General features: G+C 35.2%; 4 protein-coding genes across 4 annotated transcripts in view; 3 read left to right on the top strand and 1 right to left on the bottom strand.

The window, feature by feature from the left end:
- Oseg2 (intraflagellar transport protein Oseg2) overlaps positions 1 to 1414 on the top strand; it is a 50832-nt gene extending 49418 nt beyond the window's left edge. The window contains exon 35 of the mRNA XM_089633802.1: positions 1150 to 1414. Within this exon, the coding sequence (XP_089489928.1) occupies positions 1150 to 1280 (131 nt within the window). The 3' untranslated portion in view covers positions 1281 to 1414. The remainder of the gene's footprint in view (positions 1 to 1149) is intronic.
- LOC149422436 (thioredoxin, mitochondrial-like) overlaps positions 1 to 15563 on the top strand; it is a 289804-nt gene that overhangs the window by 254591 nt on the left and 19650 nt on the right. The gene's annotated exons all lie outside the window — the stretch shown is intronic.
- l(2)09851 (WD repeat-containing protein 1 l(2)09851) lies at positions 2082 to 9924 on the bottom strand. The gene is made up of 7 exons (XM_089633801.1): positions 9457 to 9924; positions 7456 to 7615; positions 6428 to 6646; positions 5525 to 5661; positions 4919 to 5073; positions 4342 to 4559; positions 2082 to 2351 (listed from the first exon to the last, which is right to left on the bottom strand). The coding sequence occupies exons 1-7, from the start codon at positions 9810 to 9812 to the stop codon at positions 2214 to 2216; spliced, it is 1383 nt and encodes a 460-aa protein (XP_089489927.1). The 5' UTR covers positions 9813 to 9924; the 3' UTR covers positions 2082 to 2213.
- Positions 10645 to 15190, top strand: LOC149422438 (pentatricopeptide repeat-containing protein 1, mitochondrial). The gene is made up of 4 exons (XM_089633800.1): positions 10645 to 12725; positions 12803 to 12975; positions 13067 to 13241; positions 14893 to 15190. The coding sequence occupies exons 1-4, from the start codon at positions 10752 to 10754 to the stop codon at positions 15112 to 15114; spliced, it is 2544 nt and encodes an 847-aa protein (XP_089489926.1). The 5' UTR covers positions 10645 to 10751; the 3' UTR covers positions 15115 to 15190.

Genomic DNA, 15563 nt, shown 5'->3' with positions numbered 1-15563 from the left:
ATCTCGAAGTATCCAAGTTCTGTGAAATAACCGGCAACAGATAGCCCATTATGAATAGAAATTTCACAGAACTTAAGTTTTAACTTTGATGAATTGTTAAAATTCTGTAAAACAACCCATCCTAAGACCTGATTTCTTAGAAAAAAAAAATGAGAGTAATTTTGAAATATCCGATAAAACAGTTATCTGAAAATCACATTTTGGTCAGAAACTGTTTGTGTCTTTGTCTTCTGTTTTCATTGCCCTATAGAAAACCAGCTCTCCCCCACTTTCCTGCCCCTCTACACGGCAGGATATCCCCTAAGATAGTCTTCTATATGAAGTTAATATAAAATGAGACTTTGCATATAAGTCTCTTTAAATATTATTAAATTAATGATACAGATTTTTTTAGTGCCGACAAAAAATCGCAGATTGATTTTTTTCACAGTCGAACGATCGTTATTAAACGCTGATTCTGGGCCCATTTCATCTTTTGATCAAATTCTGATCAGCTGTCAAGCATACAAGTTCCAGCTGTCGGAACAGGCTGAGAATCAATGTTTAACCTTTGGGTATCTGAAGGTAAAAGTCACGTATACCACCCAAAGAGAAGTCACTAGGGTCCCCCATGTTACTCTCCACCCAGCAGTCAATCATTACATAATGCAAAGTGGAGTAAAGAAATAATACAAAATTGAGCATAACTCAAATATGTAAGTATTATTGTAGCCCCTTTCCAGTAAAATGTATTTTTTACGATCGCAATTGCGGCAGGTTTGCGGCGAGGAATTTTTTTGGAGATCCGGGTGGTGAGGGGAGAATAATTTTCTAGAAATTGGATAGATATTATGTTTAATATCTTAAAAAATAGAAAGGGGATAATTTTTTTAATGCAGATTGATTACTGAATATTTTTATGATGTAAAAAACAACTGAGATATGTCATTTGGGAGAGGGGGTGTTACCCTCTTCCGGTGCGTAAGGGTTGACGGGACCTTTCAAATGCCAAAAAATTCAAAATGGCGCTGATCGTCGATTTGATGGTTATGAAATGTGATGGAGTTTGAAACAGTCTGTTAATATTCAGATAATGATTTGGTGTGGACAGTGTGTCCCCTGTTAGTTTAATGACATTATCTCTAATAATTGGTAAATGATGGAATCCAGGAAGGGCAGCAAATCGGGATGCCTGGGCTAAGATTCTTCTCCACTGCAGCACCGACCCGACCAGCGATGCCGCAGATTGTCGGCGCTTTCTAACGGCCTGGTGTGGGGCAGATGACTACAGTTTAACATGAGCAAACATTTATTACATTACAATTTACTCTACTTTTGGTGTGGGGTGTGATATGCACATTTGATTGACACTCCTTTGTCTATGCCATAACATACAAAATATCGACGACTAAGTCCAGATATGTCTATACTATTATTTCCACTTAAGGCGATGCACTACGTCGTGTAATATTTTAAATTGAGCCGCTATCAATAACAACCCTTACGTAGATGGCGATAAGGTTTAAATTCCCGCTTAACACCATCCGCCTGTTTTGATTTATGCAAGAAAAAAACATGGCCAAAAAGTGCCTTTTATTTTATTTTGTGGATGTTCAGGCATAAATATTTAATTTTTTTCGATCATTTTATAAATAACTCAATTTGCCACCATTATACAATAAAATCATAACCGAAAATGGGTTTGTAAGTAGGAGATTTTGAACTTTAAAGCAGTTTTCATAGGCCTTTACATTATTTTTTTCCGGGCTTATAAAAAGACTTATCTAAAAAATACTCGATTATTTCAAAGGCCAAGATGTATTCTACTCGCAGTATTTAGTTAAAGCATCTGAAACATTTCTAGGCGACCAAATTTTCAAACCAAAAACACATGATTTTGCATTACTACGTATGGCATCGCCTTAAACAAAGTTAAAAATTTCTTTCAAAATTTGATTTTAACACATTGAATTATGTAGTATTATAAAAACACTATATACATACTCATAAAAGTACCCATGTTATTTCTGACTTCAACACACTGTATTTCAATTGGAGTTTGTAAAAGCACAAAATAAAAACAAAATTATTATTACATAAAAATATTTTTATTATTATCGCCTTGTTTCTTCATAGTGGTCATCAATACCCTCCTTAGAGATTTTCTTTTTACATTTGAATAATTAATAAATGTGAGTAGACTACATAATACAATAATATTATGTACGTTAGAGTTAGACGCTGATAGTTTTGAAGACGTTGAATCCGGTGTGTGCGGTGGTAATCATAACTCCTGGCAGTTGAGGATGCCAGTGGAGCTCCTTGATGTCTGTCTGTCCTTGGTGGATAAATAGAAGTTGAGGCGGCAGGTCCTGAAAAGAAACAATGGTCTTAGCTGATTGACAACAATTATTATTTATTTATTTTGTATAAGGCAATTCATCCAAAAAAGAGTGCTTTGTGCCGTTAAGATATATATTTAAACTTTTGTGGATATCTATAAGGGGACAGGTCATATCATATATAAAATAAATAAACCGAATTGAATTGAATTATATATTTAAGTCTCCAAGTCTATGAACTTATATAGAACTGAATATTTGAGAGTTGTTGATGGACAGCAAGTGTGGAAAACTAAAGGGAGATTGGTGGGAGATTTTAATAAGCAAACGATACATGCCTCTTTGAAAGAAGAATGATTTTTACAGTTGAAGAAGACAATGTACGCACCCTTGAATAGAGAAGACTAAATATTGATCTAAATTTCCTTTTCAAAATTGTTAATGCTTTTATAGACTGCCCTTTTCTACTCCATCAAATCAGGTTTAACGTTCCAAGAATTGGTTCACGACTTATAAATTATATTCCGTTAAATATTAAAAAATATCAAAGTAAGCTAGTATGACTCAGCTTTACCGAGATTATGCCGTAATTTTAACGAGATGTATAAAAGTCATTCCATTGATTTGACAATGTCATCATTGGCCACCTTCAAATCATCTGTTAACAAGACTTAAGGCCTATCCGCACACAACAGTGCCGGCACGTGACCGACAGTTCCGTACCGTACAGTACCGTGACGTGCTATTCGTACATGTCAGTACCGACACGGCACGACACGGCGACGCGCAGTGAATGGCGCAGTGATTAGTAGGTACTCTACGCAGCTTCAAGATCACAATTAGCAGCGATTGCTTTAATATTAGATGAAGACGAAGAAATCAATGTGAGAAGAAGGCATTGGGTTCATAATGCGTGGAGGAAAAGAGAAGAAGAAGAAGAGTTCGCCACCCTATATAAACATCTGATAGATGATGAATCAAAGTTTTTCGAGTATTTCAATATTGTTCCACATGTTTGATTTAAAATTAAGGTCCATGTATTTTCTATGTGAAAGGTCATAAATTGCAGAATTTACACGGACCAATTCAATCAACTGTTCGTCGTCCATCTTGAAATACTGCGACCGTGTCAGTGAAAATATTGTCCGCTAGAAATTCACGTCCCATCACGGCGAGCGTCGGCGCAGCACTGACATCACTGAACGTCACTGTCACTGACGAGTACGGATAGTGCCGTACAAAATGTATGCCACAATATCATTTTTCACTGACACTGATGGATACGTCACGTGTCGGCACGTGTCGGCACTGTGCCGGCACTGTTGTGTGCGGATAGGCCTTTAAAGTTCCCTATCGTGTTGTTCTAAAAACTTATTACTGTTAGTTATGTAATGTAAGTGTATGTATGAATGTAATGCATATGTGAGTGTGTGTACATATGTGTATGTGTGCATGTATGTGTTTATATCAATATTGTGTTTGTCTGTAATTAGTTATATTATCAACCATGCTAAATGTATTTGTATTTGCGAGAGCTTTGGTATTTATTAATCACTGTTGACAAACCTAAAAAAAAAAAAACTAAAAAAAAAAGAGAAAGAAAAAGACATGTTCAAGAGTCCTCCACATCACACTGGCAGAATGAACTTTCGAGTACCCGAATTTTAAACAAATGAGCTTCCAATTGAACAGTGGCCAATTCTCATTCTCGAGATACAGGAAATAAATCTCATGGATTGTTTTTTGCCGTGGAACCAAGGTTTACATGACAACAATTTTAATCCTTTTATTGCCTAAAATATTGTTAGTTTATTGTGAATATACACTCACTAGATAAGCTAAATCTACATATGAATAAACACTGCAGCTAAAATTGGATATTAAGTTACCTTTTAATCTCTTGAATCATTTCTCTGAATATAAGTAGCTATTTTGAGGAACTACTTCCGGTAGATTATATACTACATACAAGATAGGATGGTGTTCTCTCTGACATTAATCACAAGTTGAGTGGACATACCTTGAGGTCCTCCTGGCCCTGGGTTTCCTCATCCCGCTCCACGGCCAGGTCCCATAGTGCCACCTGGTGGTCCTCGCCCGCCGTGGCCAGCACGCTGCCCTCGCTGTGGTGCCACTCCACCGAAGTGACAGGCGCCACGTGGTGCTTGAAACTCACGGCTGGCGTGGAGCTGTTGAACTGCCGCAGGTCCCACACGTGCAACAAACCATCGTCGCCACCTACAGTTTAACAAAGTGCGTATAACTAAAATTAGCATAGAAGCTCCAGAACAATGTAACCCTTCTGGTACATCGCAACATAAAATCCCTACAAGTTTGATCTATACAACTGATGCTACATAAGACCTTTCGACTTCTAGGCTCTAGAAAGGCCAATTGATTACCGGTTCAAGAAAGAATTTAACCCCTTGCGTCTTTTTGTGCCATTTAGTAAACAGTATACTGATAGCTGACTCATAAAAGTCGTCTCTCAAAAATCTTAATCATACAAATGCAGAAAAACATATCCACAAGCCAACCCTGATCATTGAGGCATCTCCCAACTGTACAGGAAGAGTAAGAATGTTAGTTATCCTTACCGCTGGCAATAAAAGGTTCATTTCTATTCCATGATATAACATTGACATCACTCTCGTGGGCATTCTCTGCAGTCAGCATGCAAGCTTTGTTAGGGGCGGCTCTGGTGTCCCAAATTCTAATGCTCTTATCAACAGAACACGTTGCCAGTACATTTCTGAAAAGAATAAAATTATATCAATAAATCAAACTGTTAAAATAGGTTAACTCACGGTCACATTTAGCCCGTCGTCCCACAGGTCGGTAAGCAATCGACATAAACCAAATACTGTAAGACCCTGTGCAGAAAAGTTCCACACTAAACCGCGCTGAAGACTGTTATCTTACGATAGCGAACTTAATTTTCTGTGCAGGTCTCGTTGCATTTGGTTTATGTCCTTACCGACCTGTGGAAGTCGACTGTTTTATTTGCATTTGAATACACCATACAGGTTGGTCGCAGGCTCGCCCCTTTTGTTCCTAAAGAGTGGAGCAATATATCGAAATTAAGTACAATCAAACTAATACCGATTTTTTAGATTTTGAGAAAAATAAAATAAAAAACATTTTCAAAATAAACAAATGGTTGGTTTTTATTAAATAACTATGACAAATAAACGAAGACTAACCTTTCATTGGGTGACCATTGTATATCTTCAATGGAATTAGTATGACCGACTAGCGGTCTTTGGTCTACAGTCCAAGTTCCTGCCTCGTTAGGTTTCCATATGTGAATATCTCTTCTGCAATCTCCAGTAGCCAATACCTAATTTGAACAACACCAATTAAATAATATTGTTTTTATGAAGATTGAATAGTGGATTAATACATTTTAAAATTAGTATGAATTAGTTTTCATAGGGCATTATGACATTTTACTCTAGCTAGGGGGTGCGCTTCCTGCATTAAAATATTCCTACAGTGTTGACTACATAACAAGTACAAAGATATAAGACAACGACCGGTCAGTGGTTGAGTGGGCATAGCGCTTGGGTCTCACCCGAGCGTCGCGTGTTCGATTCCTCGGCTGACTAAGTCCTCCATCACAACACAAGCAACATTTTCGGCTTTCTGTGGTGGTAGTAGGAGATTTTCAAACATTGTTGGGTTATTCGTAACCTAGGAATGTTTGTCTTTCTTTAAAAAAAAAAAAAAAAAAAAAAAAAAAAAAAAAAAAAAAAAAAAAAAAAAAAAAAACACTTGCTAACATAAGCAATAAATAAAAAAAAATATATGAATATGGCAAAAATTGAGAAGTAATTTCAGGAGGTGTATTAATTCCCACTCGGTCATAAACATGTACAGTTTTAAGTCACTAGATGTAAGTCTTAGTTATAAGTCACTATGTAGTTGTTAATTTTAGTTGTAAGCCACTAGTAATAGATTTTGACTGTAAGAAGTTAATACTTGTGATTCTAAGTGATAGGTTATTATTATAAATTAAGTTGTAAAGCACCCATTGAGATGATTTTTTTTCACGGCACTTTGGAAATAATCCGAATATTATTATTGACTAAAACTTAAACACTTACACCAAGCTCCGTTTTGCACCAGTCTATTGCAAATCCTTCCAATTGATGTCCAGAGAATGTGTATAGCGGCTTCTCTGATTCTTCCATGTTTTCTTTATTGTAACGTTCTAATATGACAGGGTTGTCTAATGCCTGCAGCTGTTGCGTTATATTCCATATGTTCACATGTCCCAACTCTGACCAGGAAGCAGCTAGTGTGGAATTTTTGTATGGTGAGACCTGTACTAAAAAATATACATTTACATATTTGTTCCACATAAAAAGAAAATTATCTTGATTTTATTTTCACTAGTATCCTGTAGAATGTCACACAGATTACTGGCTTTATTGAATGTATTAAAAATAAAATAAATAAAAGAAAAAAATAAAATAAATAAAAGAAAAAAATTAAATAAATAAAAGAAGAAAAAAAAACAACAAAAATTAAAAAAATAAAAATAAATGTAAGAAACTAAACAAATAATACCTCATCCCATACACACAAGCAATTGCTTATTATGGGAGAACATTGAAAAATAATAAATAATAATCATATCATAATATCTTTTATCTTATTACTTGTGAAATATGTATGTATATCACACATTGTCAACACATTTTCTAGATATAACACATTTTCTAAATATAATTTAAATCCCAAAAAAATAAAAATAAATATCTTTACAGATTTGGTTTGCTTTTGTATAAATAAACTAGCCTAAAATTTTTTTTATATAATTTTGCCAAAACATGGCATGAAGAAAAGATGACAAAATCCTTTTTTTTAAATGAAATATTGATAAAAATGCATTATTTTCCATTTTCTGTCACTTAAATTATTGTTTCTCATTATTATATCACTGAAAAAAAGTGTTTTTAAAATAAAATCTGCATATTAATCATGTCCCAATTTTCTGTACATTTACTGCTTATTTAAGATAATCTGTATTTTTGTGTTGGATTGCCACACATGCCACATTACCCAGTGACAATCTACCAAAATGAAAGTTAAAATGTTGACAAGTGCAGTTTATTGCAAAATGACATACCCTTATTCTATTAACACAGCCAAGATGCTTTATGGAAGCAAAATTCAGTTCTGGTTTCTTTTCTTCTTCCTCTTCCTCATCTTCGGAATCAGATTCCTCATCGTCTTCTTCACCCTCCTTGGAGGTTCGGTGGAGATTTGACATTTTCATTACTATAACACTGAAATTAGAAAAATTTTATCACAAAATGTACGTGTTTAGTTAAATGGTTCAATTTCTGCCGTGGCACAGGAATATATATTATAGTAGTCCAACAGGAAGAGGTGGTACATATGTCATCGACGATAGTCCTCTCCTTTCTCACACATTTTGCATGAAAACAAAATAAAACAGAAGATACTAGAACGATAACGTCACATACAATCTCTCTCTGGGACTACTATATTTCTGCACACAACAAGAGTGCTGATTTGCTTTTTAAATCTAATGACAATAAGAAAAAATATTGCTCGTATTAAAACGAACATTAGTTTGTTGCAAAATATGACTAAAGGCTCTTATTGCATTTCACATAAACATAAGCAGGCGGATCACATAAGATTTTTAAAAAAGACAATACATAATAAATAAATTAACATTGAAGGTAAGTGTTTAACTCCGCAGGCCTGTGCCATATTTTGACATAAGGTTGAAGTATTTCCACTTTTCAATAAAATCCAAATACATGGAATATTTCTGAATGTATCTGAAAACTAAATACTGCTTTTGAAAGGTGATAAATTTTTGATATATTCAGATTTTGAATGCAAACTTAAAACAAATATTAAAATGGCTAACCTTACTTGAAACAAAAATTACTGATAATGTAAAATTATATTTAAAAAATGCCTTTTATTGGACAAATGTATTACAAAAGTCACTTTCACCTCCCTTTTTTTGTCTTTTTATATAAAAAATAATTAATAAACAATACACAAAGTTCCATAATTTCGTACGGAACCTCTGGTTTCATAAAGATGCACACTTTAATTCTTCTGTGGTTAACTTCAAGATTTAAATATAAAGCGTGGTGTTTTCTCTTTCTAACACAATTTACATAATGACAGTATAGGAGATATAATGATTTCTATGAGACCTTAAGAACCATGTTAGTTGTTCCCAAAAGCTAACAAATTAACCTGAAGGGTTAATGTTAGGCACTGATTATGGAAATTACAATTCATTCTTAATTTCAACTTAATTACTGCTAGCAACAACTATCGATGTTGGGGGACATGCACAAAATAGGTTATTATTAAATTGGCCGTGTGGACTACGTAATCCACTCATGCAAAATTGTAAATTCATTAAAAATGGGTGGCGCCAATCATTTAATCTTCCGTGTACTTTAAGTTGGATAATTCACGACACACTCAATGCAGCGCAAGCAGGAAGTAGTACAGAAGCCCTGCAAAGACTGCGGTCTATACTTGTAATCGGCACGACCAACTACATAAGTAATGCTGATGTACCATTTTTCTTTATTTTAATGGTTTTTCGCTTTGATTGTTTTAAATAAAATTTATTTACTGACTGCTAATTATTTTTTAATGTCTAAAGATATAAAATAGTTATGTTATGTAGAAACATCATGGGTAATAGACAAGCATCTCAAAATCGCGAAATACCAAGAGAATTTCGTGTGTCAAGATAAAATCCAATATGTTCTTCGACACATGGTTTCCACCCACCATATACGTAGGTATTCTATGTGCCAAAGACTAACAAAGTGGTAATTTTGATGTCAAAATGGCGGCACAAGATCGTTTTATAAGGGAAATTTTGAACATTCATTGAATTAAAATAGAACTTTAATGCAACTTTTACAATTCTTCCCGACGTAAATAGTTGTTTCTTGCAGTAATTATGTAGAAATGAAGTGTAAATTTCATAATCTGTGCCTATTAAAAGTGAAGCGGTTAGGTAAATATTTACCCAAAAAAGCAAGAATTTTGGCAAAAAAGATTGATTGGCAAATCCACTGAGCGAGATTTTATGAAAAATAAAATGAATGTATATTACTTGTTTGTGTGTGTTCTGGCGGCTTGGGTACCCGCCACCAAATATGCTGTCATGGGAAAGGATTCCCGTCCACTTCCAAGAGTATCGGGAACTACATCAAAACTCAAACATGGTGCTCCAGTTTGGGCTTGATGCAACATGATATAAGCGGACTGATCGCAAACTAGTTTCTCGCCCTCCTCCAGGGCTTTTCCCGGCAGGTAAACTTCTTGGGCACTCTCCGCCTCATCCTGAACTACTTCTTCACCTTCATCTTCACCCTCCTCAACGTCCTGCTCCTTGGATTTTTCCATTGAGTCATCTTCTGAATCGGATTCACTGCCACTCATTTCCATGTTAGCGTCGTCTTGAGACATGCTTGATTACAAATTGTGTTTATGTCAAAGAATTATTAGTTCACTATCAAGTTTGGACGTATATTTTGATATTTTATAATTTCTCCATGATGCGCGCTGTCAAAAGGCACGTGGGGATACCATAGATTTTTTGAGTTTACAAAATCATTGAGCAAATACTGGTGATGGTAAAAGTACAACCTGTAAATAATGGCCCCTTCAGACAGAGCGATTTTAGTTGAACGACTTTTATTGAACGACAAAAATTGAACAAGATATCGATCAGACGTTTCAATTTAACTCGAACCGATATTATTAATCAAGATGGCGTCAAGTGAATTTATCGCTGCGTGCGTCCCTATGTTTTAGGACCTTTTACGGAACGCACTTTAGAATATGAAAAAGTGCAAAAAAATTAGTATGTGGTCTAGAAAATGGATTATAAGGATAAACGAATTGGTAGCTTCTAACACTATATTGTGAGTGATGGCGTTAGAAGATACCGAAGGCTATCGCAATTATTTGCGAATTTCGGAAGAACAATTTGATGTACTGTTGTCTAAGACTCAAGAAAAAATTTAATCAAAAAACAGGACAAAGTTGTGCGCGTGGCTGTCCTGGCAAAAACTAAGTTACAAATTACGCTAAGATACCTGGCAACGGGGATAATTTTTCATGTCTAGCTTATTTGCACAGAGTTTCAAAAAATACTACGTTATTGTTTGTAAAATAACTGTTCGTTGCAATAGTTGATGCCTCAAAATTTGTTATGAAGGTAAAAAAAATATTATTATAATTAAATCGCTCTATAAAGTGCCAAGTGGTTTATTCGGTTTATTTATGATCATTATAATCTATGGATTCCGAGCGGCTAATATTGAAATTTGACAGGTCGCGTCGTCGCGTGCATAATAAAATGTTTTATGTTTATTTGAGGTTATAATCATATTACCTCAAAGAATGGCTTCTTTTTTGTTTAGAAGCTTTGGTGATTCCATTTATTCTAGAGGTTGGCCATTTTTAACAAGAAATTCATCATTTATTAATCATTCGGTAGGATTTTTGCGTCCTAATAAAATATTATTTTATGAAGGGTTTCTTTATTCAACGGGTGATTCTCCAAAATGGAATAAGGATAGTAAAAACTCTTTCAATAATTCATCACCACGTGTAAGTAAATGGGATCGAACTAACTCTTCGAGACGTTCATCAGATTCACAGCATAAGCCAAAATGGAACCGAGATAGTAATATCTCTTCAAAATATTCATCAGATCAACAACACAAACCTAGATGGAATGAAGATAATAACAGGTCTTCTGAGTATTCATCAGATGCAACACTAAAATCGAATTGGAATCGAGATCAAAGCTCTTCTATGTATGAATCGGACGAACAAAAGAAACCTAGTTGGAATAAATATAATAACAGCTCTTCTGAGTATTCATCAGATCCACCGCAGAAACCAAATTGGAATCGGGATCGCAAATCACAAACAAAACATAAATTTAATAAAGGAGTGAGTAAGAAGTCTTCAGATTACTCATCAGATCCGGAGCCGGCCCCCGAGTGGTATCGGGAGAGCAACCCAAACAATTACTCATCAGAACTGCCATCTTCCACGACTGATGTAAATGAAGATCAAGAACCAGATAGTGACTTACTGTACATCGATGAGCGTGAGAACTTTGGTCTGATATCTCGCACCAATCAAATCTTCACTGAAAAGTATGAACATGATGAAGGTGATAAAAAAGAACAAGAATTTTTAGAAAAAAAGCCACTACGATTGCAACAGTTGAGCACAAAAAAATACTCCGACCTCATTAAATATCATATTGAAAATAAACGAATCAAAGAAGCCTTGGACGTTCTAGAAGTGCAAATGTTGAAAGAGGACCGAGTAAAACCCGAAGCTTACATTTACAATCTCACAATCGGAGCGTGCGCAGAAGTGGGCTACACCAAAAAAGCTTTTATGCTGTATAATGACATGAAGAAACGAGGATTGAAAGCCAATGGCGGCATTTATACGTCCCTGTTCAGCGCTTGTGCTCGTAGCCCGTGGAAGGAGGACGGGCTGTCCAGAGCCAATCACTTGCGAAATCTGATGCTTGAAAAGAACATCGAACCAAACCTTACTAATTATAACGCAATGATCAAAGTTTACGGTCGTTGTGGTGATTTACAAACTGCCTTTGAAATTGTAGACGAAATGTGTAGCAAGAACATTAAAATAAGAGTGCATACATTCAACTTCTTACTACAATCTTGTATCACTGACCGCAAAGCAGGATTTAGGCATGCTCTACTAACCTGGAGGAAGATGCTAAATTTTAAAGAAAGACCGAATATTTATACTTTTAATCTAATGTTGAGATGTATTAAAGATTGTGGCATCGGAGACCGAGAATCTGAACAAAAGATGATATCTGAAATACTGTCGAGTAACCCGATAATGTTACCAAAACATTCTCAGATCCAGGAAGCTATTCCACTGCTTGAATCAGGACAACATAATACTTCAGAAAAAGCAACGGTGCTGGATCAAGATTTGGTCCAATTGGGAGATCAAGATGACACCACGAAGCACTTACCTATACCGATTAGTAAACTTTCTGAGAACCAACTGCCAAATTTACTATCCCGAAATCCCTCATTGAATGATGTTTTGGCTATCGGAGAAATCAAAACAATGGAGGATAGGTTTATGTTAGTAGGAGGAGTAGAAGGATTCTTCACAAAGATGGTGACTAATAACGTAACTCCGGATATCAAGACCATCACGCAAATGTTGTCTGTTCAACCAAGCACTTTAGAAAATGAGAACAAACTTTTAGATATTTTGAAAATTCAAGAAATCAAACCAGATATCAATTTTTATAATGTTTTGATAAAGAAACGATGCTACAGATTTGATTATGAGTCAGCTAAGGTATGTAGTGAAAAACTATCTTGAAAAACATAAAAAATGATGACTTATTTATTTAATTTTGTTTGTTTTTTTTTCAGGCCGTAAGACAATTGATAGACGAAGAGAACAGAGCTCGAAAAAAGAAACGGTTTTGGGAATTCAAGCCTCTGGTCACGCCAGATCTTATTACCTATGGCGTGTTAGCTTTGTGTTGTGATTCTAAAGATGCCGCCAGTCAACTTTTATCAGAGATGCAGACCAACAAATTGCGGTACTTAATTATTAATTTTCTTTTACTTGAATACCTCTATTATTATTTCATAAGGCCTATAAATCTATATCAATTTTATTAATTGTTTCAGGATAAATTCAGAAATATTGGGATCTATGTTGAAATACGCCGGATTGAAACTGGATATGGAATATGTATTATTTATAATGGAAACAACTAAAAGTGAAAATATTCCCGTTAATGATACTTTCATATTGCACTTGAAGAAACTCAAACAAAGGTGTCAAAAAACTCTAAACGGAGAGGTGCGTATTTAAAAGTTCTTATTAACTTCATATCTACCACTGGATAGATTTGGCTAGTAGCAAAATTCAGAACATAAGTGCACGCACTGAATTGTTCAACTTCACTTACATCTGTCTTTGTAATGAATGAGGTTAGGAAAGTTTGTGTAAAGCTGCTGCCACACGCAAAGCTCACATCAACAGATAATATAAAGCACAATAGCGCTCGCCATACAATCCCATACAGACCCGACACACGTAAAAAGATAACGCGCTATAAGTGTGGTTCTGAACTTCGCTAACCGAATTTATTTTACGTAACCGCTCCCGACGCGATATTTGAAAAGTTATGCGTCCCCCTCTCCGCCGTAAAAAGGAGAGGGGGTCATTTTAATTACGGAGCTACCAACTAAGTTCCGTGTTCCCTTTGACAGCCATGACATAAGCAGCCTAATAATGCATTTCTTATTTATTATGTTAGCTCATATCGTCATGTGTGCTAGTAAATTTAGAAACATAAAAAAAAACTTTATTTGGTAAACATACTTAACACATATTTAAAATATAAATATAATCAATATTTGAATTTGAAGTAAACAAATTTTCGCCCTTTCAAAATTAATCATATTTTTAACTCGGTATGTTTATATGGTAATATCATTCGGTTTTTTGAGAAAGTTGGACGGCCTGATACCTACATAGAGAAGCTTCTAGTTTGTTCGTTTGTTGATTGTTTTCAATTGTTTTCCTGGGTAATCTGGTTTGCTCTCGTCAGCTCTCGTGCTCTCTTCTCGTTCCCTGCCCTGGTGTTGGTCCTTGCCGCCTTTGCCTTCGACATTTTTGGAAATCGACGTGAGCTTATTTTACAATAATTTATTATATGTCGCTTGCGTCGATCGGCGTGCAAACTGTGAATTTCCTGATTCGACGGAGAGGTTATGTGAAAATGCGCTATTTACGCGCAGATTGTTTAAAATCTAAAAAGTTTATAAATAGCATTTATAATTATATAGTCAACTGAGCACTGCTGGCGGCATCATCATCTGAGGATGAGCTGTCCAACAGATCCAGCAATAGGCGACAAGTATCATCCATTTCGAAAACGTGCTCAAGCTGTCAGTAAGTAAAGTTGTCACTTTGACAGATGAAATTATGTTCCTCGGCCGCTCTCGAATTCAACTGACCCCCTCTCCTACCATAGGAAGAAATATTTGATAGCGTCATGTGTCGGTAGAAAAGATGATGCACTGTACTAACTTTTGATGTGAGCTTTGCGTGTGGCAGCAGCTTTAGTCTAAAGAGGTACATATCATGTTAGCTGTCTGTTTGTTGATATTGCAAATATGTAGAGCATTGTTGAACTGAGCTGTATTAAAACACATGGTCCAAGTTTGGTAGGCATGAAATTAATGATTAGATAAGGCAATGTTCGTTTGTGTGTGCCCAATATACTCATTATTACCGATTTCGCTGAAAATTTCAAAGTTTGTTCTTATTAGTGCCAGGAGTGTTTAGAAAGTGGTTTGAATGGTAGAAAAAGTTGGGGACGCCTGAGGGTGACATGGATAATACAATAGCTAAGCCTTGCCGGGTCTGCCATTAATTTATAAATGTTTTCTTGCAAAGTATATACGTAATACAAAACACATAAAATATTTCAATTTTTTTACAGAGCACAGATCTCAAGGTTTTGGAAACTTGCAAAAAGTTGTATGATTTATCAGGAGAATGGATTAAAGAAATGGAAATTTTAAAAGAAGATGAACCCGAACATCCTTGGACTCAATTCAGAGTCAACCAACCAGAAACATTACAGCCATCAGATGATGGTCTAAAGAGAAAATGGTATAAGAAACCAAGAAGGAAAATCCCCAAATACCGGGTTACAGGATAACATAAATTAGTATTATAAGTGTAAACTGTTAGATTAAAAGCATTTTAAAGGAAAACAGGTTTTTTTAATTTATCATCTAACCAATACTTAGGACGGGTTGTTTCGGAGAATTTGAACAATTCATCAAATTTCAACGTTCATTTCCGGGTTCTGTGACAGTCCTGTTCAAGTTCTGTTATTATATCATTATAGGCTAGTTGCTTGACAAAACTGAAATTAAAACAGAACTTGAAAAAATCTTTCACAGAACTGGAAAATGAACGTTGAAATTTGATGAATTGTTCAAATTCTCCGAAACAACCCGTCCTTAGTATTGATAAAGATGTCATCGCTACTAAGAGTATTCTCTACCGACAATCTAACGGAGAAATTAAGAGGTCGCACATTCAAATCTAGAATGAGAAAATAAATTTGATTAAAGTAGTTTGTGTTATTTCACAATTAATTTT

Source organism: Hesperophylax consimilis, chromosome 7 (genome assembly GCF_061612785.1).
Source record: "Hesperophylax consimilis isolate HC1 chromosome 7, BYU_Hcon_1.0, whole genome shotgun sequence".
Taxonomy (NCBI): Eukaryota; Metazoa; Arthropoda; class Insecta; order Trichoptera; family Limnephilidae; genus Hesperophylax; species Hesperophylax consimilis.
This window is presented reverse-complemented; position numbering and strand designations above follow the sequence as displayed.

Bases quoted from the DNA above. Each gene is read 5' to 3' on its own strand.
- LOC149422438 (XM_089633800.1), top strand. From the start codon at position 10,752: ATGGCTTCTTTTTTGTTTAGAAGCTTTGGTGATTCCATTTATTCTAGA. The intron at 12,726-12,802 runs GTATGTAGTGAA...TTTTTTTTTCAG, and splicing joins TTGATTATGAGTCAGCTAAG to GCCGTAAGACAATTGATAGA. The intron at 13,242-14,892 runs GTGCGTATTTAA...ATTTTTTTACAG, and splicing joins AAAAAACTCTAAACGGAGAG to AGCACAGATCTCAAGGTTTT.